The sequence below is a fragment of the Poeciliopsis prolifica genome, unplaced genomic scaffold, assembly GCF_027474105.1.
Source record: "Poeciliopsis prolifica strain line A6 unplaced genomic scaffold, Auburn_PproV2 SCAFFOLD060, whole genome shotgun sequence".
NCBI lineage: Eukaryota > Metazoa > Chordata > Actinopteri > Cyprinodontiformes > Poeciliidae > Poeciliopsis > Poeciliopsis prolifica.
Genome location: NW_026562435.1, coordinates 2,204,861 through 2,228,415, shown reverse-complemented (window position 1 = coordinate 2,228,415; position 23,555 = coordinate 2,204,861). Strand labels below are relative to the sequence as shown.

Here is a 23,555-nt window from a genome sequence, read left to right as displayed (position 1 = left end):
TATGTTTAACCCTTCTGGTACAGCCTCTTATTTTCACATTGATTTACCTTTGCATGAATTTGCATGCTCTTGCTATTTTCTATTCTTATAGAAAATATTAGAATTTCTATTCTAATAGAAAATAGCAAAAATAGTATTATTCTCCACCGTGGGATAATACGGGTCGGTTTATTCAGTTAAATTTAATTGAAATATACATTATTTATCCCAAAAGAAATGAAATTGTGCTGTAAGTTATATAATTTTCTTCATTATTGTTGCAGAGGCTGATTCCACAACATACTTACCTTGAAGCAGCTGAGCTCTGTTTACTAATATGTTGACATCCTGCAAAGGCAGCTCTGGTTGGAATGCATTATATTCAAAAGTGTCAAAGTAAAGGGAGCTGAATTAATTTGCATGCCACACTTCACAGATTATTATTATTTTTTTTGGTCTGTAAATAAAAAAGTAACAGAAACACCTACTTATGGCCCCTGATTTAAATACGTACTTCTATTTTACGCATTAATCAATTATTATTATTATTATTATTATTATTATTATTATTATTATTATTATTATTATTGTTGTTGTTGTTGTTGTTGTTATTATTACTATTATTATTAAGCTAGATTGTATCCCCGCCCATCCATCTGAGCGGTACGTGCATCATAAACTGTAACCGGAGCTCGGTTCTTTTGAAGTCCACGCCCCTGCAGCTGACGGTCCATGCCCGCGCGCTCAGTCTGGACCGGGGGATCCAGGGAGGCTCATTGGTCAGCGGGGATAGAGGGAGCCCGAACCGCGCGAGGAACACACCGTGCTGAAGCGAAGCTCGTCCCCAGAGAAAAGGTAAGCGTTTCAACCGCCGGACGACTATCATTTTCCCACCCCAGAAAGTCGCCCTCAGCTGCTGAAGTGTTTGTGGTCGGTGGAGTACGTAGTTGAACGGCGTCACCGTTAGTTTTCTCCTCGGGCATGTGGTGCAGGGGGGGGAAACAGCGCAGAGAAAAGTAGCCGCCTGTCAGCCGCAGCAGGGGTCTCTCCTATATTTATCCTCAATGCTTTAAGAACTACTGCTAGTTCCCAACTCCGGAACTTTTCAGTGATTTCACTTTGACTCACCGTTTATTTTCAACTTACTTAGTACTTTCTGTGATGTCATTTTTTTTGTAATGATGTATTCCCCTTAGAAAAGAAGAAGAGGAAAAAAAAAAACTACTCCTGCATTGCGGCTTGTGTTTTTCCACCTCCCGAGCGAGACAGTACTTTTCTAATGCTGGAAGTCTGGGTGTGTTCCCAACGATGTCTGTTTTTGGATATCTGGATATCTGGGATTCAGAGAAGTTTCCTGTCAGGAAGGGACCCGGATATGGCCTGGTCAGCTCAATTCAATAGCTGACTCATCCAACAGGACAGTGTTTTTCCTCTACTGCCTACCTGAGACCAGCCGCACAGTCTGCTTATTACATGTCTGCACACACGTTCTGACTATTTCAGCTATACTCCCCTTCACTCATGTATACACCTCGTTATTAATCAGACATAAACTGAACACGCCTTTGTTATGTTTCAATCAGCATGCTGATGTTACATGGAAGTCTGAGTAGGTCTGACTTAGTAACAGTAATAAATCAGAGCAATGATGTCCTTCAGATGGACATCAAAATAAATAACTGCAGAGTTCTGCTTGGTGGTGCAGCTTCCCAACTGACCAATAACAGAGACTCATTGAAGTCAGAATGCATCATTTTCTGTATTTTAACAACAAAGTTGAATCCGAAGTAAATGACTGGATGTTTAATGGCATTAAATGTACAGGTAAGATATTTAGCTTTTCACGTATAAAGCACCAAATCATAACAGCAAGTTATAGCTCAGGGCCCTTTTAAAGCTAAAAATGGTTCAGTTTAAACTCATGTGATCAATTAGTTGAGTCACACCAGTTCTCTTCACATTCAGCTAAACAAAGCAAAGGCTGAAATTTAAGCAAATTAAGTTGTAATTCCAATTTATCTGATTCAGCCCGCTTGACAAAAAGGTTTTAGGGCTTTATTCAATGGAAACCGCTATATGAATCTGTTATAAAATAGGATTAAAACTGCATCATTATAGGAAATTCTGGTGCAACAGGAGCAAAGCGCCAGGTAATCAAAGCAAGTAGGTTCACGCAAAGATAGAATGCAAAATTAATAAAATAAAAATAGAGAATGAAAATGCTTTACAGCAAGGGCACAGTTTAAACACAATATTAGGATGTATTAGGATTGATCTGAAACTTTGAGTTTATTTGCTTAGTCTATGAAAATGTTGACCTTCGGTTTCAGATTTCACCCCCATGACTCATACTAAACCTTAAAAAGTTCCAGTTTCAAAACCACAAAAATATTCTGTAATAGTGTTCCGAGGATAAAACGGTCCTCTAGTGGGATGCCAGACAAAGTTCTGCTTTAAACAGTTTTCTCCAGTTGTATGGAACCAAAGCTGCTTCTCTGAGTGTCACTAAGTGGTTGGATTCTGCTCCAGTTTGGAATATCTCCATTACGGTCTGTTCCTCACTGTTGTGGCTGTAAATGTGGGTTGGAATGTGAGAAGCTGGGCGGACCATGAGCGCTCCTGATCTGTGGTCGTTGCTCCGGTGATGTTTTTTGCAGCGACATTAAGCAATGGCAAACCTCGAACCTGTGGCTTTCATGGACTCGAATGAACTGAGATATTTAATTTTGTCTTCTAAAAATTCATTGCTGGTCTGTACATGATGGAAACAATTCAGATTAGCTGATTAGTTTGCAACACATACAAATATACTGTGGCACTTTAGCTTTAGTCTTTTAACCTTATCCAACCTTTTGGATTTAGTTAAGGCATTCAAAAGATTTACACCAATATCCACGCATGAGCTTCATTGAACAAAAAATTCCAAATAAGCTGAGCAATAAATATATCGCAATAGACAATTGTTCAATACGAAAATACATTCTATTCATTAATTTCACTGAACAGGAGAAATAACCATGCTCACACACTTCCTTGTCAGAGCATTTTATAGAGACCAACCTAACAGCCATGCTTTTGAGCCGTGCTTTGAGGAAGCCAGAAGCAGGAAAGAGCCATGCATACTGAGTGAAAACATGACAATTCCATACAGAAAGTCAAAACCTTCTTTCTGCAGGGCAGCAGTGCTACCAACTGCACCAGCAGCCAAGGAGATAATGTCACACATTTTTGCTGAGTGAAAATGTCACGCATGATGACATCATATTAGACAATTATCACACTGTGAAACAGTGGGACTCAGAGTCACAGTGGACCAGGCCTAGCAGCCTGCAGCCAAAAGTTTCTTCTTATATCTGATTTCTGACCACTAATCATAAAAAAAAAAAAAAAAACACCACCACAGCTTCTGGCTTACTGGTTGCTATTTTAGAAGATGAGTTTGCTACAGAAGTTAGAGTAGCATGAAGAATTGACACCAAACTAAACAAAAAAAAAAGTTCAAGCTTATCTAAACTTAAGCAATGAGAAAAGTAATATTACTTTTTCAGTGTAGAAATGTATCCAAAATCTGGCCTATAAAATGATGTCAAAATATCTCACAAGACATAAGACTTTCAAGCATTTTGAAAGTTTTTGTAAATTGATCAATTCTGGTTTTCATACATAGATTTGTGGAAATCCCTGATAAAGATGTGTGATATTACAAAAAATAAAGTCAAGTTTTTTTATAGCTAAACTCACACTGCAAAATGATTCTTTGAAAATCTAAACTGATATTTTTCATTTATTTTTGTGGTATATCTATATGTTAAGAAATTACTGTTTGTTGACGTGGTTCTGTGTATTTTGTGGTCGCCTTACTCGAGAGCATTTCTAATGTTGCCTCATTAAAGTAGTGTGACAACAAACTTGTTTTATTACATCTTGTGATTGTCGCAAGCAGTGACGTCTTCTTTTCCCCCAATCAATGGATTGTGTTGTGTGTGATGCTACTAGCTATGCCCCAACAGTACAGTACCATTGTCCTTTGGACTTACAACATGCACACATCATAGGGTTCTGGACTTTATAGAATAATTTAACAATATTTGTTGGTTACTTAGTTGGCCCGTTGGCTTGTTTACAGAAAGTGGGTGAGATCAGTTACAGATAAATGTTTGCTTTTTGAGGCAGGTAGACACCACATTGGTAATTTCCCCTGACGTAAAATAACCACAGCTCAAAATCTGAATGATATCTGGGGAACTGGATATTTACACCAAAAAGTGATCCCAGGACAATCCATCCCTTATTTCACGCTAATCTGATCAAAGAAAAGGAAAATCCAGTCAAAGACCATGTAAAGTTTAACAAAATCTACATGTCAACATTTGTGAAGGTCAGACAGAAAAAACAGGTTTTTCACTGGGATCTCTTCCAACCAACTAGTTGAGATGTAGATATTTTATAGGATGTTATGAAGACATGGATACCTCAAGTAAGAAAGGAAAGCATTTTTTGTTACTTGTTAGATCAGAAGACTCAGAATAAATGTGTACTGGCTTTGAACATACTACAACAATGTGCATCTTGATTGATGAGCAAATTGCTTCAAATCACTTATGTTTGTATGAACCTGATTAATGTGATGTAACTTGGAATGTAATTGTGGTGAGAAAGCGTCCCTGGCAAGCCAAACCTCCTCATGGCTATCTGCAGCTCCTCTGCTGTTAGACTTCCATGACCCATTACTGCGAGCCATCAGTGGACATTTGAGCACAAATATCTTCGTAATAGCTTTTCTAAACCCCTGCTGACATTGTGATGCTAGGATGGAAGAATCAATACTGGCTTTCTGAGGGAAATGCTCAGTGATGTCTTTAGAGTAAGACCGCTGAGGTAACCCTCATGCTTTTAGAAAACTACTCAGCAACTACAGCAAAAGTGTATTCATCATAATAGCTGTACAAATCAAACAATGATTATTTAAATGACTTTTAAACTCTCAGACATGCGCATACACATAGTGTATTTTTCAGGCCTTTGCAGATAAAAAAAAACAACAAACTTTGCTTCTGAGATCTAATCCACTGGCAGGAGGAAACAGGATATGTACAGCCGGAGCACTTTTCCTGAATGTGAGCAGAGACTCAGCGCATCAGATGTGAACGTCTTGCTCACATTCTCAACAAAGTCGAATTTTAACACCCTCTAAAGAGATAAATAGCTCTGAGGCCACTGTTTGTGTACACAAGCAAAGTGCTGAGGTCTGGTTTCTGTCCATTTTCTCCATTATTGTGTTCCAGGTGCAAAGGCTCTTTGCAAATAAGTGGCCTTCATAAGATGGTGATAATTCATTACATCTTTCACTAGATCTATAAGAAGGATTTTAATTTTTTCTATTGATGGCAACGAGTTTGAACTGATTACATTAGCAATATTCATGTGTATGAAGTCAATAGGTTTAACAAAAATGTAAATATCATTAGTAGGCATTAGTCGGTATGAAAATTTTATGGCATTTGTTCTATTACTATTAAAAAAAGTTTTAAGGTGCATATTTCACTTCCAACTACATTTGCTTGAGTAAAAGCCAAATATCAGATTAGAAATGTACCCCAGAAATGGGTTCTAGGAAAGAGGTTGTAATTTGTGTGGACGCATGGCTTACATCCAAGTAAGGGGGAATTGTACAAGTGTCCTTCAGCCAGCTGTCTGGCAGAGTGCAGCTGCACACACTGAGCTCCATACTGCCAGCCAAAAGTTGGGCCACTCCTGCACACTTTCCGGCATGTGATTAAGAAGACATTTGAACCATAGCAAGAGTAATATAATGGTTTTAAAAACCATGCATTTTTAAAACCTTTGTATCTGTTTATGTTGCCAACTGCCCCTTGGCAACTGACTTACCAGCCAGTCACATTGGCAGCCAATTTACCCACACCATCACTCGGCTCGTGCGTCGATGAAGAACGCAGCTAGCTGCGAGAACTAATGTGATTTGCAGGACACTTTGATGTAGGTAGGACACTACCTGCACCACCATCGATATATCTACAACCCCTCCACTCTAAAGACCACTGAGGACAATTTAAATAGGCGCTGAGTACACTGCAGCACCAGGGCCTGGCTTTCAGGCTTCTCCATTCTGCCTGAAAGCCTGAGCTGTCCAAATGGTCCTCATCTTCACTTAGCTCTCCACCTGTCTCTGTAACTGTGTATGTCTTTAATGCTTCAAATGTGCCACAAATCATCCCGGTTCTCAAAAAACGCCTCATGACAGGAATGAATGAATACCAACCTGTCATCCTGGCCTTTGTGATTATGATATGCTTCGAGAGATTGGTATTCAAGTATCCAAAGGACACCACAGCCTTGTGCTGGACTCTTTGTTTTTTATGTATGAGGCAAAAAGGTCACCTGATGATTTAATCAAAGTGGGACTTCACTTCCTCCTGCACCATCTCAACCACCCAGGAACTTGTTTGTGGACTTCAGTTAGATTTTCAAACCACCAACCCTGACATCCTCCACCAAAGGATATTATTTTCCAACTTTTTTTTCTACCCTGTACACAAATGACTGCACCTCAGAGTTTTCAGCTACTAAACTCCTGATATTTGCAGATGACACCACTGTCATTGGTCTGATTAATGATAGACCAATGGCAATTGGTCTGTCAGTTGTCATTGACAGACCAATCAGTAGACACCAACACTGTCTACTGATCACTTCTGTTTTCGTAGAGCCACCCTATCTTGGGGCCTTAGATGATTCTCTCACATCGACAGTGTTCAGAACAAGGCCCAACAGACACTATACTTCCTGTGGCTATTCCAGATGTGGAATAGTCATTTTTAGTTCATCCATTATACATCCATCAACATGTTGTTTAGCTCAGCCACAGAACGTAACAAGCAATCAGGTCTGCAAAGGAGGTCAAGAAGGCTGGCCTTCCCTTTACCCAAGACTTGTACAGCAGTCGTGTCAGGAAAAGGGCAGCTAACATCTCTGTAGAACCCAGACATCCTTGATACAAACGGTTTAGGCGTTTACCTTTGTCAGTGTTAGAGCTATTTGTGCGCTAGTTTCTTCCCCCTGGCTGTCTCTGTGTTGTAACAGCGAACACCTTACACAACTACTCTGCTGTGAAACTAATCATATTTCACCGTCACAACCTACTTTTCTTTTTTCTTTTCCACTTAAAGAAATTTGGTTGTATATACACAAGTATGTGCTGATCTACTGTATTTTTTCTAAAGTTCATATGCTGTGATTGCATAAAACTGAAGTCAAATTCTTTGTAGCTCACATAATCTTGGCCAATAAAGCTAATTCTAATGAAGGGAAGCATTTGTTCCTTTTTTTGTCCTTGAAGTAGAGCGAAAGCGAATTCTTCATTCCAATGCCAGGAGCTGTGAAATTACAAAATTAATAAATACATAAAATAGGTTTGAATTTTTGCAATTCAGATATTAAATCTGTGTGGCTGAAGTTGTGGCATAGTGCTACTTTGATATCTTGTTCTATGAAAACCCACTATTACTGTGTTAATACAACAAGAAGCATAACCTGTACTTATAAATATATTTCTACAGTTAATATGAATTATTTCATGTGGAATCTCATGTGAAATCTAGTAAAACCACAAGCTGAACCCTGGGAGGTGCAGACCATCTCTCTGAGGAGTATCATTAGAATTTCTTTCCACAGCATTTCTCTTGGATTACATTTGGGACCTTGATGGGACAGTGGATTTGTAAACATGAACATTCTTTTGTGGTCTCGCCAAATGTGACATGCCTTCCTCTTAAAGGGATTTTTGGTGGGTCGCCACCAAAAATGGCGGCGAGGTAGCAAAAGTCTCAGATTTCCTTTATTTGTTTATTGCACTGTTTGTAACTTTTGACGTCCCGATGAGCATCACTAGATTGTGTTTTAAAGTCAACAATAATTCACATTTTTCTTTTGTTGTATTGCATTTCTGTACTGAGGCCCACAGTTTGACACATTATTGTTGTTTTCAGAGGACAGGCTTTCAGTGAGGGAGACCTCCTGAAAGTTCTCAAAGGGGGGGTCTACTAATATTGATTTCAGAGGACAAAAGAACTCTGAAATCAATATTATTATTTTTTTTCCTCAGTAACTTTGATGCCCTTCTGTACATAACTGAGTGAAACACATTATAAAGACTAAGTAAAGTTTTTATTTTCAAAAGGTACTTGTAATCTGACAAACCAGCCTCATCAGAATAAGGTTTTGATTTAGCAAATAAGACCATGTTGGGATTTGGGCTAAAACAATGGACTTTAATAATTTCACCTTCAAATAAGCAATTCATATATTAAAAAAGTAAAGTTTTTTCTGAACGAACCTTGAGGAACATTACAAGCTATTGTAGCGATAAAACTATGCCAGTCTCAATCAATAACTTCTTTTAAAATGTAAAAAGATCTACTTTGTTTTCTTTCAGCAGGCATCATGATTCCTGTGATGGAATTTCGGCAGTTCTCTGAACAGCAGCCAGCGTTCAGAGTCCTGAAGCCGTGGTGGGACGTGTTCACAGAGTACCTGTCTGTCATCATGCTGATGATTGGTGTGTTTGGATGCACTCTGCAGGTCAGTTAACAAATATCCATGTTGCCTCAATGTAAAAAGAGTTTATTTTTATTTATTTTTTTCTTCTATTCCAGTCAGAATGAATGAATTGCCAGGTAAAACTATTGGCTATTGGAACATAACTTCTCTGCCTTCTCCATTGGCACCAGCTATAAAAATAAAACGCTGCTTGTGTTCTGCTCCAGTCTGGCCTGTGTACAGCAAGGAAAGCATTAAGCCCATCAGGGGTTTAGCTCTGGAAACATTTCCCCACCCTGCTTCTTTTAGTAAACAGAAGATTCCAAACCCCCGTGGCCTGGCCCTTGACTTCTCACTTTGTTTGGGATGAGGGACATTTCTTGGCTGCTATTAGACATCGTAGTGGAAATCCTGGAAATAGCACCAAAATATTTGATGTAAATCTCCTAACAGGATATTTGTCTGATGGTGAGCAGCCATTGTCTTCCCTCTCCTGCCCCAACTGTTTGGATTCATTCGGAGGTTTTCCAAATTGAGTGGACAATTATTTGTACGGCCAAGTTTACTTTGTGGGTCGGAGTTGTATCAACATGTAGTTTTGCCTAATTACTTGTTATTACTATGCTTGTCAGTTAACTAACTCATTCAGACTTTGAAGTAGAAACACAGATTTAAAAATAATGGTGCATTTAATGACAGCTTGTCAGATTTCGTCTGACTTGACATTTCATGGCAGTATTTTATGTTTTGTTTTTGTTTTTTATCTACTGCATTACTTTTTCTATTATGCTGCACAGACATCCCTGACGATCTGCATTTTAAAAAGCGAAGCAGAGTGCCCCAAAGGCACGCCTTTCCTTTTAAAAGCCTCCTACCAGTAATTTAAAGTGCCTATTTCCTGCTATTACCATTGCAGTCCAACATCTGTTTTTTATTACTTGAATCTGAAGTAAACACCACAGACTTTTGTTCTGTTTACTGATGCTAGCTACCATTCAGTGCAGCACTAGAGAAACCATAATAAAGTGATAAACTACCCGACACGGGTAACTAGGTGTCCATGTATGTTCAATGCTTTGCAAAAGTACTTATACACTTTGACCTTTTCCACATTTTTTCATGTTATACTCATTTAATTATAAAGGTTAAGTTAAGTTTTACTGTATTAAACCAGAGGGAGTTATGTGGTAGTCTGTTGCATACATGCATACGTAACCATGCTATAATATACTAATAAAAACCACAACAAAAACAATAGAGGGAAACAAGTGACAACATTGTTTAGTATTAGCCAGTGATATTCACTTTTAAAACATGACCCACTAATTGGGCTTCTGGTAACATGACATATCAAGTTCTGTCTACATCATGAAATGCCAAAAGAAAACAAGAGACAAACTTCTTATTTTGTCCCTTCCTGACAATAAATTAGACTAAACCTTTCTTGTTTTTAGAGAATCTAGGATTAAAAATAAATTTTATTTGATATATATATATATATATATATATATATATATATATATATATATATATATATATATATATATATATATATATATATATATATATATATATATATATATATATATAGTAAGTATAAATAAATATTTAAGGAGGATTTATTTAATTTTTAAGTTAACATACATGTCCTTACTATTTGATCTATTCAGATCTGCTCAAACATTTTCTACTAAATTGGGCTTTGCTATAGCGAGTGCAAAACATCAACTGTTTCTTCCAAAAGTCACTTTGTATTAGAGGTGGATAAAAATATCTATTCCTCAATCACTGCAAATGTTTTTTTTATTTTGCAATTTAATATTGATTCAGGAAGCCATACGAACTGATTAGATTCCCTAGTCAGTGAGTGAGCAACACTTGAGAACTGTGCTCACTGTCCAGAGACATCTGAAATTTCACAGCTGAACATACCGACTCCTACAGTAGCCACAATTTCTGCAAGTGGGATGTTGAAGGGGACTTCTTCATTCCACTGCGATGAAGACAAGCTAGTATAAAGCTAGTAACTTAACACTAGTATGTTAAGTTACAAGCTTAAAACGCTAGTGTAGCACCTAGCAGCATTTCCTCTCTACCAGGCAGCCATTGCACATCTGTTAGTGCGGTTCAGTGTCTGTTACATTGGGCATCTTCACGACTGTCTGCTCTGTGAAGCACACTGTTTCAGTTTGGTTTCACATATAAAACACCTAGATGTGAATTTATCATCATATTCTTCTTGAGTTTACTGGCGGTTGGCAAACAGCTAATATATGTGCATTACCACCACCAACTGGTGAGGAGTGAGGCTCAGAATGGCAATATTGTTCAAATATGCCTAAAATGATTCAAAAATTAATTATCTCAGTTTCCACAAGGAGAATTATTTACGTTTACAAACACTTTACTTCAACTCTTAACACAGTACTTTCATGTTTTAACTGTTGGTAGCAGAACTGTTACCTTAATAACAAACACTTTTACTTTTATTTATATATTTTATGTATGTTTTTAAGTGCTTACATGTACCCCGTTTTCTTACATCTTGTTGCAGGTAATGCAAGACAAAATCATATGTCTTCCTCACAAAATATCATCTGGCTCAGAGAACATTTGTGAAGTGAACAGGAGCATCTTCCTACAATTGCAGTCCAATTTCTCAAATGGGCCGGGAGAAATGAGAGGGGTGAAAAATAATCTGGATCTTCAGCAGTACAGTTTTATCAATCAGATGTGTTATGAGAAGGCTCTACATTGGTATGCCAAGTACTTTCCCTATTTGGTTCTCATGCACACACTGGTTTTCATGGTGTGTAGCAATTTCTGGTTTAAATTCCCCGGATCAAGTTCAAAAATAGAGCATTTCATCTCTATGCTCAGCAAGTGCTTTGACTCCCCATGGACCACACGGGCATTGTCTGAGGTGTCTGGAGAGAATCCAGAGGAAAAAGACCAGAAAAAGAGCGGAACATCTAGGTCCACTACTCCATTGTCTCCTGAAGAAAACAGTCTGGAGAAGACGCAGTCCCTCAGGTCTATTCCGGAAAAGATTGTGGTGGAAAAGCCGTCAGCAAGTGCCCTTGATAAAAAAGAGGGTGAGCAAGCCAAGGCTCTGTTTGAAAAGGTAAAGAAGTTTCGATTGCACGTGGAAGAGGGAGATATTCTTTACCTTATGTACGTTCGTCAGACTGTGTTTAAGGTCCTGAAATTCCTTGTGATCATTGCCTACAACAGCTTTCTAGTGAATAAAGTGCATAACAGAGTTTGTTGTGAAGTCAAGGAAATTCAAGACGTTACAGGATATACAGTGTTTGAATGTAATCACACCATGGCTCATCTGTTTTCCAAGCTGTCTTACTGTTACCTGTTTTTGGTGGCTATCTATGGATTAACAAGCCTCTACACTTCCTATTGGCTGTTTTACCGCTCACTTAAAGAGTATTCCTTTGAGTATGTGCGTCACGAAACCGGCATCAGTGACATCCCAGATGTTAAAAACGACTTTGCTTTCATGTTGCACATGATTGATCAGTATGACCCACTGTATTCCAAGAGGTTTGCTGTTTTCCTCTCAGAAGTCAGTGAGAACAAGCTGAAACAACTCAATCTGAACCATGAGTGGACCCCAGATAAATTGCGTCAGCGACTCCAGACAAACCAAAACAACAGACTTGAACTTCAGCTCTTCATGCTCCCTGGTTTACCCGATACCGTCTTTGAGTTGACGGAGCTGCAGTCGCTCAAGCTTGAGATCATCAACAATGTCACCATCCCTGCATCAGTCTCTCAACTGGAAGACCTCCAGGAGCTGTCTCTCTACCAGTGCTCTTTGAAGCTGCACACAAGTGCTACTTCTTTCCTCAAAGAGAACCTGAAAGTGCTTCGTGTCAAGTTTGATGACAATAAGGAACTTCCGAATTGGATGTACGTTCTGCGTAACCTAGAGGAGCTCTACCTCTCCGGATCACTCGGTCCTGATGCTTCAAAGAATATCGTTCTTGAGTCTCTTCGTGAGCTTAAGTGTCTGAAAACTCTCTATCTTAAGAGCAATTTGACAAAAATCCCACAGTCAATTGTGGACGTGTCAAGTCATCTGCAGAAGCTGTACTTGCACAATGATGGAACAAAGCTTGTAATGCTCAACAATCTGAAAAAGATGACGAGCTTGATTGAGTTGGAGCTTGTGCGTTGTGATCTTGAGCGCATTCCACATGCAATCTTCAGCCTGACAAGCCTCCAGGAACTTGACCTGAAAGAAAACAACCTTCGCTCCATTGAGGAAATTGTCAGCTTCCAGCATCTCCGAAAGCTTATTTGTCTCAAGCTGTGGCACAACGGCATCATGTACATCCCAGAGCATATCAAAAAGCTCAGCAGCCTGGAGCGCCTTTACTTCAGCCACAACAAGATTGAAATCTTACCCTCACATCTATTCTTGTGCAACAAGCTGCGCTACCTTGATCTATCCCACAATGACATCCGATTCATCCCTCCCGAAATCGGGGTACTTCAGAGTCTGCAGTACTTCTCAGTCACATGTAACAAACTTGAAAACCTTCCAGATGAACTGTTTTTTTGCAAAAAGCTCAAAACAGTAAAGCTGGGCAAGAACTCACTGTCCATCCTCTCACCAAAGGTTTCTTACCTCACTCTGCTGACCCACTTGGAGCTCAAAGGCAACCACTTTGAGTTCCTGCCACAAGAGCTGGGTTGCTGTTGTGCTTTGAAGCGTAGTGGCCTTATAGTGGAAGAGACACTGTTTGAAACTCTGCCTTCAGATGTAAGGGACCAAATGAAGGCAGAGTGAGATGCCTTACTATAGCCCCAGTGCCTGTTGTTTGCTCTATCAATTCAGAGCATTTGTTTTATATAAAATTATTCTAAACCCTAACTATTACACTACTTGTAAGAAACATATATCGCTGTATTAATGTGGCAGCTACAGGGATTTTTCAGCCACTTGACATGGAAATAAGGGAAAAATAAACATATTTCTTTTGCTGCAGTGAGAAATGTATGAATAATGTTCCTGTAGATTGAACACTGATGAGTCACTAAAAGGGCTTGTGGTTTGCAGGTCAAGCAAACCCTCTAGTGTCTTATACCTGTGTTATTGCGATATTTATCTTCTGATTTGTGTCATTGACTGAATTAAGCATATTTTATTCTGTTGTTTTGCTATTTTCATGTCCACATATAGTTTTTGATAAGGAAATGTAAATCTAAAATGAAGAAATCATTAACTGCAAATGGAGTAAATGGAAGCTAGAAGTCCACAGTCATTCAACTATTTTGTAACTCATGAAAAATTATTGTGTTCATTTGAAGTATTTTCCAACGCTGGATAAGTATGAAAGAAAAAAAAAGTTGATGAAAACAAATAACTTAAGGCATTTTCTTTGTGCCATGTTCTAGATGATAAATATCCAAACCATTTTAATGTTAAATTTTAATTAAAAGATGCACATCCATCAACCTATAAGTTTGACTATTTATTCAAAAAACCATTCATGCCCCCCTCATTCTTTTCATTAGTTTTTCAACCCATCAGTCATCCATTCATTCCTTTAACTATGCATAAACCCATCAGTTATCATAATCATTTCTAGACTCATTACTGTATCGATCTTTGAACTGCATATTCGTCAACCTACATGTCTGTCCATTCATTCTTCTTCAAGTCCATCTGCCCTCTATTGGTCTTCAGTTTGTCCATCTGTTGGATTGTCCACTTATCAGTCTATTACTCCATCTGTCCGTCCATATAATCATTTCTACACATCCATGTTGCTGTTCATACGCTCATCTACCTTCCCACCCACTGACCCTTAAATACAGTCAACTTTCTCTCTGTCCATCAAACCATCCATCCATGAGTCAGTCTGTCCATTCATGAAAAAAAAAACTTTGGAAATATTGGAAATTTTTATTCAAGATGTACAAGAGCCCTGGCAGCCTTACACCTTCATATGTATGCAATACACCAATCCCATTTTCAGAACCTTTTGCTAATAAAAACCTATATTTAACTTTTGTTAAATCGATCATGTCAGCTACTGATACTGAATAACCACAGGACTTAAAAGTTCACATGAATTTGTACAAATCATTAATTAATGATTGGATAAAGTCTGTGTTTTATTTATACTTACACTCACACCTGCTTAGTGATCTGTTGACTGCATAACTTTCCAAAACAATCTTAACTCTATAGATCTTTACCTTTTGCCTTCACCTCTCAGTTTTTCCACCAGGTCTTTTTGGACTGATTCATTGGCATCCATTTCTAAATGTATTTATGTTTTCTATTATGAATAGAAAAAAAAAGAGATGATTAATAAATGTTAGAGTGAATTCCTTTGCTGTTGTCTCTGTTACAGCAGGACTAAAACGGCTTGATATTAAGCTAATCCTATTTTGGATCTTTGTTGCTTTTCTGGAAATGGGGTCGGTCTATTAAACATCTTTCATGTGACTTATTTCACACTGGAGTAAAGCAAAGAAAATGACATAAACTAGTCAGGACTTGGCTTCACTTTTATGCAATGTAGAAATTTGTCATTTAAAGTGCATTAAACGTGGCAAATTACATTGATGTCTTATTTTGTCTTACTTGTTTTATAAACATGCATTACTTTCTACTTCAAAACTTAAAACAAATAATACACACCTCAGCAAATTAAAATATCACAAGAGCAAAATTATGTCGGTTCAGTTCAAAAAGTAAAAGCCACTCATCCAGTTTCATTAAAGTGATGTTTTCAGCTTTATTTCTGTTCATTTTGATGGTTACGGCTTACAGCTAATGAAACCTCAAATGTAATTTCTTTTTATATTTGAATAAATATAAATGTTGTGGTTATTTACGTAACTTGAAAGTTATTGTGCAAACTTTTTTTTTCCACTACACATTCAAATATGCTTGCGCTGTAAATTGAGGTTTTCCATGTTATCGCAATAACATAGCTGTTCTTTGTAAAAAATACAAAACATTTTTTTTATTGGTCGCTTATTAGTTCTAATTTGTGATTTCATTTTGGGTCATTAAGTTCATGACTACCCTCAAAGGACGAGTTGTGGCAGAATTCATCGATAAAAGCCATAAAAAAACTGCTGAAATCTAAATAGATGTTTCTGCATTTATGAAAAAGATTATATTGAACATTATTTGCAATTTCGCACAATACAGATAAAAACTGTTTTGTGAAAGTTTTTTTATTTTTTTCATGTGGACCGCTAGGTTCTAGAGAAAAGCTATGACGGGCCCATTCGGTGCCTGGGCCTTGAATTGAACACTTTTAAACCATTGCCATTGAAAGTAACAGAAAAATATATCCCTTTGTGTAAAATACAAAGTTTGTGAGTTGAACTGATAAATGAGTTCATTCATTCCCTCTTTTATTAGGATCTGTAAAATCTTCTGTCTTATGTGTTATGGTATATCGGCTTGTTTTTGAGATCTTAGTGAGTTTGAAAAAAATGAAGAATGACAAAGATTTGTGTACATGCAGAATGACACGAACATATCGTTTTTCTTTTAAGTAGTCAAGAAAGTATCATTTTTTACTACCTCATTGTCACAGCATGCCTCCAAATGAACGCAGTTATGTGACGAGTTAATGATCTGGGCATTTTACTTCAAATTCAGCGTTGACAATTTGCCGACGGTCCCTAGAGTCAGTAGGCCATCTCTTGTCTTTACTGTCGGTCTGAGCGGTATTCCCACAGCGCGCAGTGCTGTAGGGCTAACTGCATTTAACTGCATTTTCTGCGCCACCATGTGAGATTTGCGGCCCTGACAGATCGTGCTGCGGGTCATCGGTGAGTTCGGAAGGGACGCGTCCAGCCGGGTCCACCTCCAGCAGCCGCTGCTGTGTCTACGGCAGAGGACCCGACCATCTGCGGCGGAGCGGGGGTAGTCTGCTAATCCGCTTAACGCAGCACCGGACACCGGGAAAAAATGCGAAGAAAGGACGACTTCATGGGCTCGGCGAGGAATGAGGTGTAAAATGGGGCGTTGTTCGGATCAGCTGAAGTCCAAATAGCGGAATCAGCAGGCCTGAAGGTGAGTACCCTCCTGGACTGGAGGTGCTGATCTCTGTTTATCAATGTCTATTTATGGCTCTGTAGCGGTAGCGAGAGAGACGGGGCTGTTTATTACACAGGGTAAACAGTTGCATTTAGAAATCAGATGCATTGATTATGTGAGCAGCGTGTTATTATAATGAGAGCTCCTCCTCCTTTCCTGCGTCCATGGATGCGCCTTCCTGATGGAGCCGGTCTCAGCCTGCTCTGCTGCCGCTCTGATAAATACTGACCTTGATGTGTTGCAGAATAAAAAACCAACCAGATTTTATGGCTTCCTAAATTCTAACCAGCGTTTTCTCCTTCTTCTGCATTTTAGCTACAGTGAAACAGCAGCATGCTCACTTGGCCTCCACCGTTGGGTTTGTTGGATTTACTGACCCATTCAATAAACTAGAATATTATCAAAAAGTGCATTTATTTCAGGAACTTTTACCATAAACTGAAACACATTATATAGATTAATTAAACACAGAAGACCTTTATTCCTGTTATAATTTTTCAATCAGTTGATACACATTTAAAATTACAATATTACATCAGACCAATAAAAAAAAAAAAATACAGAAATATGGGCTTACTGAAAAGTATGTTTAATAACTCTTTTCAAGTTTTCATTTTTTAAAGGTACATTATTCTGATATACCAGTCTCCTCAAAACGCATATTGTCATTTTTGGAGTATCACAGAACAGCATGCAGTATTAATGGCAGAGCCAGCCCAAGTAATAAGAGAACAAAGCTCCTCCTTCAGAACCCACAAAGATCGCTTACACTCTTGCACAGAATAAAATATTGCAAAACTCCAAACCTTTCATTTTAAGTTGCTTAGATTTTTTTTTAATGTAGAATTTAATATAACTAAAATGCTCAAAGAATAAGCTTATTTAAATTGCATATTTCCTGCTTCTTAAGCAATTTAAACACATTTTCAGTATGTTTGAGGTAAGGCAGTGGTAGCAATGCATCATGCTGAGAGCTTTGGGTGTTTCAACAAGACTATGAGTCAAAGTACACATTAAAACATAAATATTGAGTTTGTGGCTCATACAAACACCCCTCTGCCATGTGCTGCTCATCTCCAAATGAGGCATCCTCTTTAAATTCTGTCCTCTTCAGGCCTTCTGAGAGTTAAAGGAAAGTCGAATTTTCTCTACAGATCTCTAAAAACGTGTCGTACAAATAGTTTACCAAAAGACAGTCAAATCTCACTGCAAAAGAATCATTAGATATCAGTCAGTGCAGTACAGTGTATAATTAGTCCTACAAAACATGCCTATTTTAATATTCTCATTCATACAGGCCATAATTATCTTGGTCATTAAATTTAAGGGCGATCTTGACTTAATCCCCTATTCCATAAACAAAGTTGTTTTTACTCAGTCACTGATCCAAGAGCAAGCTCTTGGTGGTAAACATGGGAGAGGCTGCCACAACCTGTGATTAGGGGAGAAAAAAACTGCAAGCAGCCCACATGGTACTTGTGTCAAAGCCTATATAAAAACACAAGGCAGCTGTGATATTCAGTCCTTTTTTAGGTATCTAATTGGGCTGGTGTTACAATTCAGCTAGCAAGTGGAAAGTGCCCGGTTTGAATAATCCTGATGCATGTTTTCTTACCATTTTTTTTCAGTGAAGTTCACTTGCACTGCTTCTTTTTGCAGGAATGTTCACCCTCACTGAAGTAGCTTCTCTTAATGACATCCAGCCAACCTATCGGATTCTGAAACCATGGTGGGATGTCTTTATGGATTATCTTGGTATTGTCATGCTGATGTTGGCCATATTTTCTGGAACCATGCAGCTGACGAAGGACCAGGTCGTTTGTCTTCCCATCTTGGACCAAGCGCAAGGTGGGTCAGGGGGCTTCTTGGAAATCCACACACCTGAGCCGAGTGATGGTTTCTGGAACAAGGAGAATGCAATTGGGGAGCAAGCAGCACCTTTAATGTCAAAACGACCTCCTAAAGGCATTGTACCTTCAAGTCCCTTCCCACAGTCGTCTGAGTTCATGCAGCCACCGCCTAAAGGGGTCCGAACCAAACTGGACTTTCAGCAGTATGTTTTTGTCAATCAGATGTGCTACCATGTTGCCCTTCCTTGGTATTCTAAATATTTCCCTTACCTTGCTTTAATTCATACTATTGTATTGATGGTCAGCAGCAACTTCTGGTTCAAATACCCAAAGACAAGTTCAAAAGTTGAACATTTTGTTTCCATACTTGGAAAATGCTTTGAGTCACCTTGGACTACCAAAGCCCTATCCGAGACCGCGTGTGAGGACTCGGAGGAGAATAAGCAGAGGCTGATTGGTGCTTCCACCCTCCTGAAACATCTCTCCACCAGCAGCGAGGAGGGCAGTCCAAACCAGTCAGACCCAGTAGGAAACAAATCAGGAGTTGCCTTTTCTGCCGAAAAGCTTGTGAGTGAGGTTCCTTCCATGACCATTCTGGACAAGAAAGACGGTGAGCAGGCCAAGGCCCTGTTTGAGAAGGTCCGGAAATTCCGTGCACATGTTGAAGACAGTGATTTGATATACAGACTGTATGCTATTCAGACGGTCATCAAAACTGTGAAATTTATTTTGATCCTGTGCTACACAATGACATTTGTGGCATCTATTGATTTTGACCATGTGTGCGAACCAGAAATAAAGCATTTGACGGGATATTCCAAGTTTCACTGCACCCATAACATGGCTTTTATGTTAAAGAAACTCCTTGTCTGCTACATTGCACTCATATGTGTTTATGGCATTATCTGCATTTACACACTGTTTTGGCTCTTTCGCCGACCTCTGAAAGAGTATTCCTTTGAGAAAGTCAGAGAGGAGAGCAGTTTCAGTGACATCCCTGATGTTAAGAACGACTTCGCATTCCTCCTCCACATGGTTGATCAGTATGACCTGTTGTACTCAAAGCGCTTTGGTGTTTTTCTGTCTGAGGTGAGCGAGAACAAACTTAGAGAGATTAGCCTTAACCATGAGTGGACCTTTGAGAAGTTACGGCAGCATGTGACCCGCAATCCTCAAGATAAATTGGAGCTTCATCTTTTCATGCTGTCCGGTGTCCCCGATGCTGTGTTTGATCTTACAGACTTGGAAATCTTGAAACTAGAATTAATTCCAGAGGCCAAGATAACAGCTAAGATCTCACAAATGATCAACCTTCAGGAGTTGCATTTTTACCACTGTCCGGCCAAAGTTGAGCAGACGGCTTTTATTTTCCTCTGTGATCACCTCCGGTGCCTTCATGTCAAGTTCACAGATGTTGCTGAGATTCCCAGCTGGGTGTACTTGTTGAAGAATTTACGGGAGCTGTATTTAGTTGGAAACCTGAACTCCGAAAACAACAAGCTTATTGGACTCGAGTCTTTGCGAGATCTCCGGCACCTGAAGATTTTGCATCTTAAAAGCAATCTGACAAAAATCCCAACAAACATTACGGACCTTTCTCCACACCTGGTTAGATTAGTCATTCACAATGATGGCACAAAGCTCTTAGTGCTGAACACTTTAAAGAAAATGATTAATCTTGCAGAGCTCGAGTTGCATAACTGTGAGCTGGAGCGCATACCCCATGCCATCTTCAGTCTGAACAACCTTCAGGAACTTGATCTAAAATCGAACAACATCCGCACTATTGAAGAGATCATCAGCTTCCAGCACCTCAAAAGACTAACTTGTCTCAAACTGTGGTACAACAAAATCATCAGTATTCCACTGTCGATTAGTCATGTGAAAAACCTGGAGTCTCTCTATCTGTCACACAACAAACTAGAGTCTCTGCCCGCCCCGTTGTTCACTCTCCTCAAGCTAAGATACCTCGATCTTAGTCATAATTCAGTAGCGGTAATCCCACCGGAGGTTGGCTTCCTGCAAAACCTCCAACATTTTGCCATTACAGGCAACAAAGTCGAGGTAGTCCCCAAGCAGATGTTCAAGTGCGTCAAGTTAAGGACATTATGTCTCGGCCACAACTGCATCACCTCCATCCCAGAGAAAATCGGCCACCTCTCACAGCTCACGCACCTGGAATTGAAGGGAAACTGCCTGGATCGTCTACCGGTTCAGCTAGGTCACTGCAGCCTCCTCAACAGGAGCTGTCTGCTTGTAGAGGACCATCTCTTTGACTCCCTGCCTATTCAAGTCAAAGAAAGCATAATTCAGGAAGCTGGTGTTTCCTTTCCAAATGGGTGTAAATGCTTAATGGAAGGGCGGTAATTTAGTGAAATTTTATGCCTTTTTTCCTGTTGTTTCCAGCACACAAAAGACATTGTAATTTAACTTTGAGTGCACACTACAGATTAGCATAGCCCAAAACCTGAGTGTGGTGTTATGAAGATAATTTAGTGAAAGCCCTAACGGTATTATGGCCTGTCTCATGTTTGGATATAATCTTCTTCTATTTTTGTGTCTGGTTCATGTGAAAACATATTGAGAATTGAAACATGTCTTTCCTAATCTTCTGCATGCCAGCTTATGCTTTGTGAATTTAGGGAACTTTATAACCACAGCACAAATCCCATAATGTCACTCGGTTTTAATTTACATTTTTGGTAGATTAGCTCGTTTCCCTAAGACATGTTTTTTGGCACTATTTGTCAAAATGTACCAGTGCACTAAATTTCAGTGAGTACTACATGTTCTGGTCAGTAAAAAAAAATTGACCTTGGGGTTTTCCTCTGCCCATGTACTGTATTCCACCAAAGCTTTGCTAACTAGCAAAGAGTTCGAGTTGCATAACTGTGTAGCTTTCTGGTTAACATACCTCAATCTTCTGACGTATATCACTACAAAAATGACATTACAAAAATGACCTGTCTTCCCAATATGTCATAAAGATCTAATTTTAACTCTAATATTTTTTATTTTTCTTTAGTTCAATTTTTGGTTATTTTCTTAACAGACCTCTCTGTTAAAAAAGACAGTGGACTTAAAAGTATAAGTACATTTACTTACACTTTTAAGTCTAAGTGTATACTTACTTACACTTACTTTCAAGTAAGTGCTTTAAATGTTAAAGTGCTTACTTTCACTTTTAAAGAAAGCATTTTTTCCCCTCTGGGCAACTTTTTACATTGCATTACTTGTAACTCTGCCTGTTCTAAAAGTAATGCTAGATACTGATGGTTCAAGTGAACAATATTAACCAGCCTACTTTCTTTGTTAGATATTGCCCACCGATCTTTCACGCTAACCTTTATGTGCATGTTTAACTATAACACCAAGGAGCACAAGCGAACAGTACTTTCTCATTAAATATGTTTTCACTTTGTGTTTTGTGTTCTGGAGGATTCATTAATAACTTCAGTTTAACTATTTCAGTCTGTCATAATTATGATTTTATTTTTATTTAATGTGTCCTGTTGCAATGTTGCGTTTTATGAATTGCCTGTTTGCTTTTTCTTTGTCAAGTAATTTTTCATGTAAAACCTTTTTTTACTGTCTGTTTTGAGAGGATTATATAATGTTAGAATTTTTCTGCTGCATTTTGCCTGGTTTTAGATCTTGCTACACAAATAAACAGATTCCTATTCTCTACAATTGTTGTTATTAAAATGCTGCTAATAATCAGTGTTTCTATTCAAATTGTGTTATTGTCATTCAAAACTTGCCTTTTTGTTAGAAATCATTAGCATAGTTTTAATTAGTCATTTCTTACTTAAACATTACTCTCTGTTAGCAAAGTATACAGAGTGGACGTGATCAAATGTTTCTTTTGTACTACACACTATGTGGAATTTTGAGGAAATGCATGAATAATGAAAACTGCACAAAATCTGCTTTAAAAAATACCAAAACATATTCGGCATTTCATTTTGTAGAAATGTATCTACAGAATGAGTGTGTTTCATGTACCTGCTCTGGAGCCTATGTTTTTTGATAGAGTGATGACAGTAATGCAACATTTCTCTCAGCAATATGCGACTTGTAAACACTGTAAATCTGCAGAACACTGGACATATGACAGCTGCTTTTTATTGCTCCATCTCACTGGGAAAGTTGACCACAGTCAACCCTTAAAATCTCCAGTCACGACTAAGTTAAAAATAATCTACATAAATAAGTTCTACAATGAATGCAACCACACAATATTAGGAAAGGAGATTGAACAACGAAGGGAAAACTTCAAGCAAATATTTTAGCCTATGTTGCCCTCTAGTGGACGGAAGATGCTTCTGAAAGTGTGACTTCACAATGATACAAACGTGCAATTGCAGCAAATTGAATTGGTTTCTCAAGAGTAGATGAAATTAACAAACGTTACTGGGGTTATGTCCAAATTCGTCACTATAATCTACTTTAGTTTAGTTGTACCAGGTGTGCTTCAAGGCCCTAAATATTCTTAGAAATACAGCTGCATGTATCGATTTTTTTTTTTAAAAGGTAAAGGAACGGGAGCTGCGACACTGAGGTTTCTGTAGGAGTGTTTCTATTGCAAATGTGCACACATCTTTGTCAGTATTTTGCTAATATTGAAAAAAAAAACAACATTTTTGCAATTGTGAAAATCACACATAAATAAGCTTGTTCATTTGATAAGTCACTCAAAAATCCTGGCAGAAATGGATCTGAACAGTTATGTGAGATAAATTCATAATTTTAGACTGTGATTTTGCAGAAGAGTTATGGATTTAACATGTATGAATGACACACGACTTTCTATGAACTGGGCGATGCAGTGAGAGCTCTGGTGGAGCCAGCTGCAGATTGTTATAAAAAAAATAAATAAATAAACAAAAAACCCATCATAGTCTGGTTCCCCTCTTCATTGTTTTCACCACTAGTAACATCTGGTTGTAGGAACTTTGGGCTACAACCAGGGAACTTTGGTGAAATTTTATGCCTTTTTCCTGTTATTATTTGCAATTGATATTTGACAGCAATATCAATTGCTGTCAAACTGGGACACCACTCATTTTCAATTATGCTTT

General features: G+C 38.4%; 2 protein-coding genes across 2 annotated transcripts; both read left to right on the top strand.

The window, feature by feature from the left end:
* The first annotated feature begins 680 nt into the window (after positions 1 to 680).
* On the top strand, positions 681 to 15,536 carry lrrc8c (leucine rich repeat containing 8 VRAC subunit C). The gene is made up of 3 exons (XM_055060484.1): positions 681 to 834; positions 8,432 to 8,577; positions 11,090 to 15,536. The coding sequence occupies exons 2-3, from the start codon at positions 8,440 to 8,442 to the stop codon at positions 13,340 to 13,342; spliced, it is 2,391 nt and encodes a 796-aa protein (XP_054916459.1). The 5' UTR covers positions 681 to 834; positions 8,432 to 8,439; the 3' UTR covers positions 13,343 to 15,536.
* Positions 15,537 to 16,193: 657 nt separating this feature from the next.
* Positions 16,194 to 23,308, top strand: lrrc8db (leucine rich repeat containing 8 VRAC subunit Db). Its single transcript, XM_055060483.1, has 2 exons — positions 16,194 to 16,600; positions 18,284 to 23,308. Exon 2 carries the CDS (start codon positions 18,286 to 18,288, stop codon positions 20,839 to 20,841), a length of 2,556 nt encoding a protein of 851 aa, XP_054916458.1. The 5' UTR covers positions 16,194 to 16,600; positions 18,284 to 18,285; the 3' UTR covers positions 20,842 to 23,308.
* Positions 23,309 to 23,555: the final 247 nt, after the last annotated feature.

Bases quoted from the DNA above. Each gene is read 5' to 3' on its own strand.
- lrrc8db (XM_055060483.1), top strand. From the start codon at position 18,286: ATGTTCACCCTCACTGAAGTAGCTTCTCTTAATGACATCCAGCCAACC.
- lrrc8c (XM_055060484.1), top strand. From the start codon at position 8,440: ATGATTCCTGTGATGGAATTTCGGCAGTTCTCTGAACAGCAGCCAGCG. The intron at 8,578-11,089 runs GTCAGTTAACAA...ATCTTGTTGCAG, and splicing joins TGTTTGGATGCACTCTGCAG to GTAATGCAAGACAAAATCAT.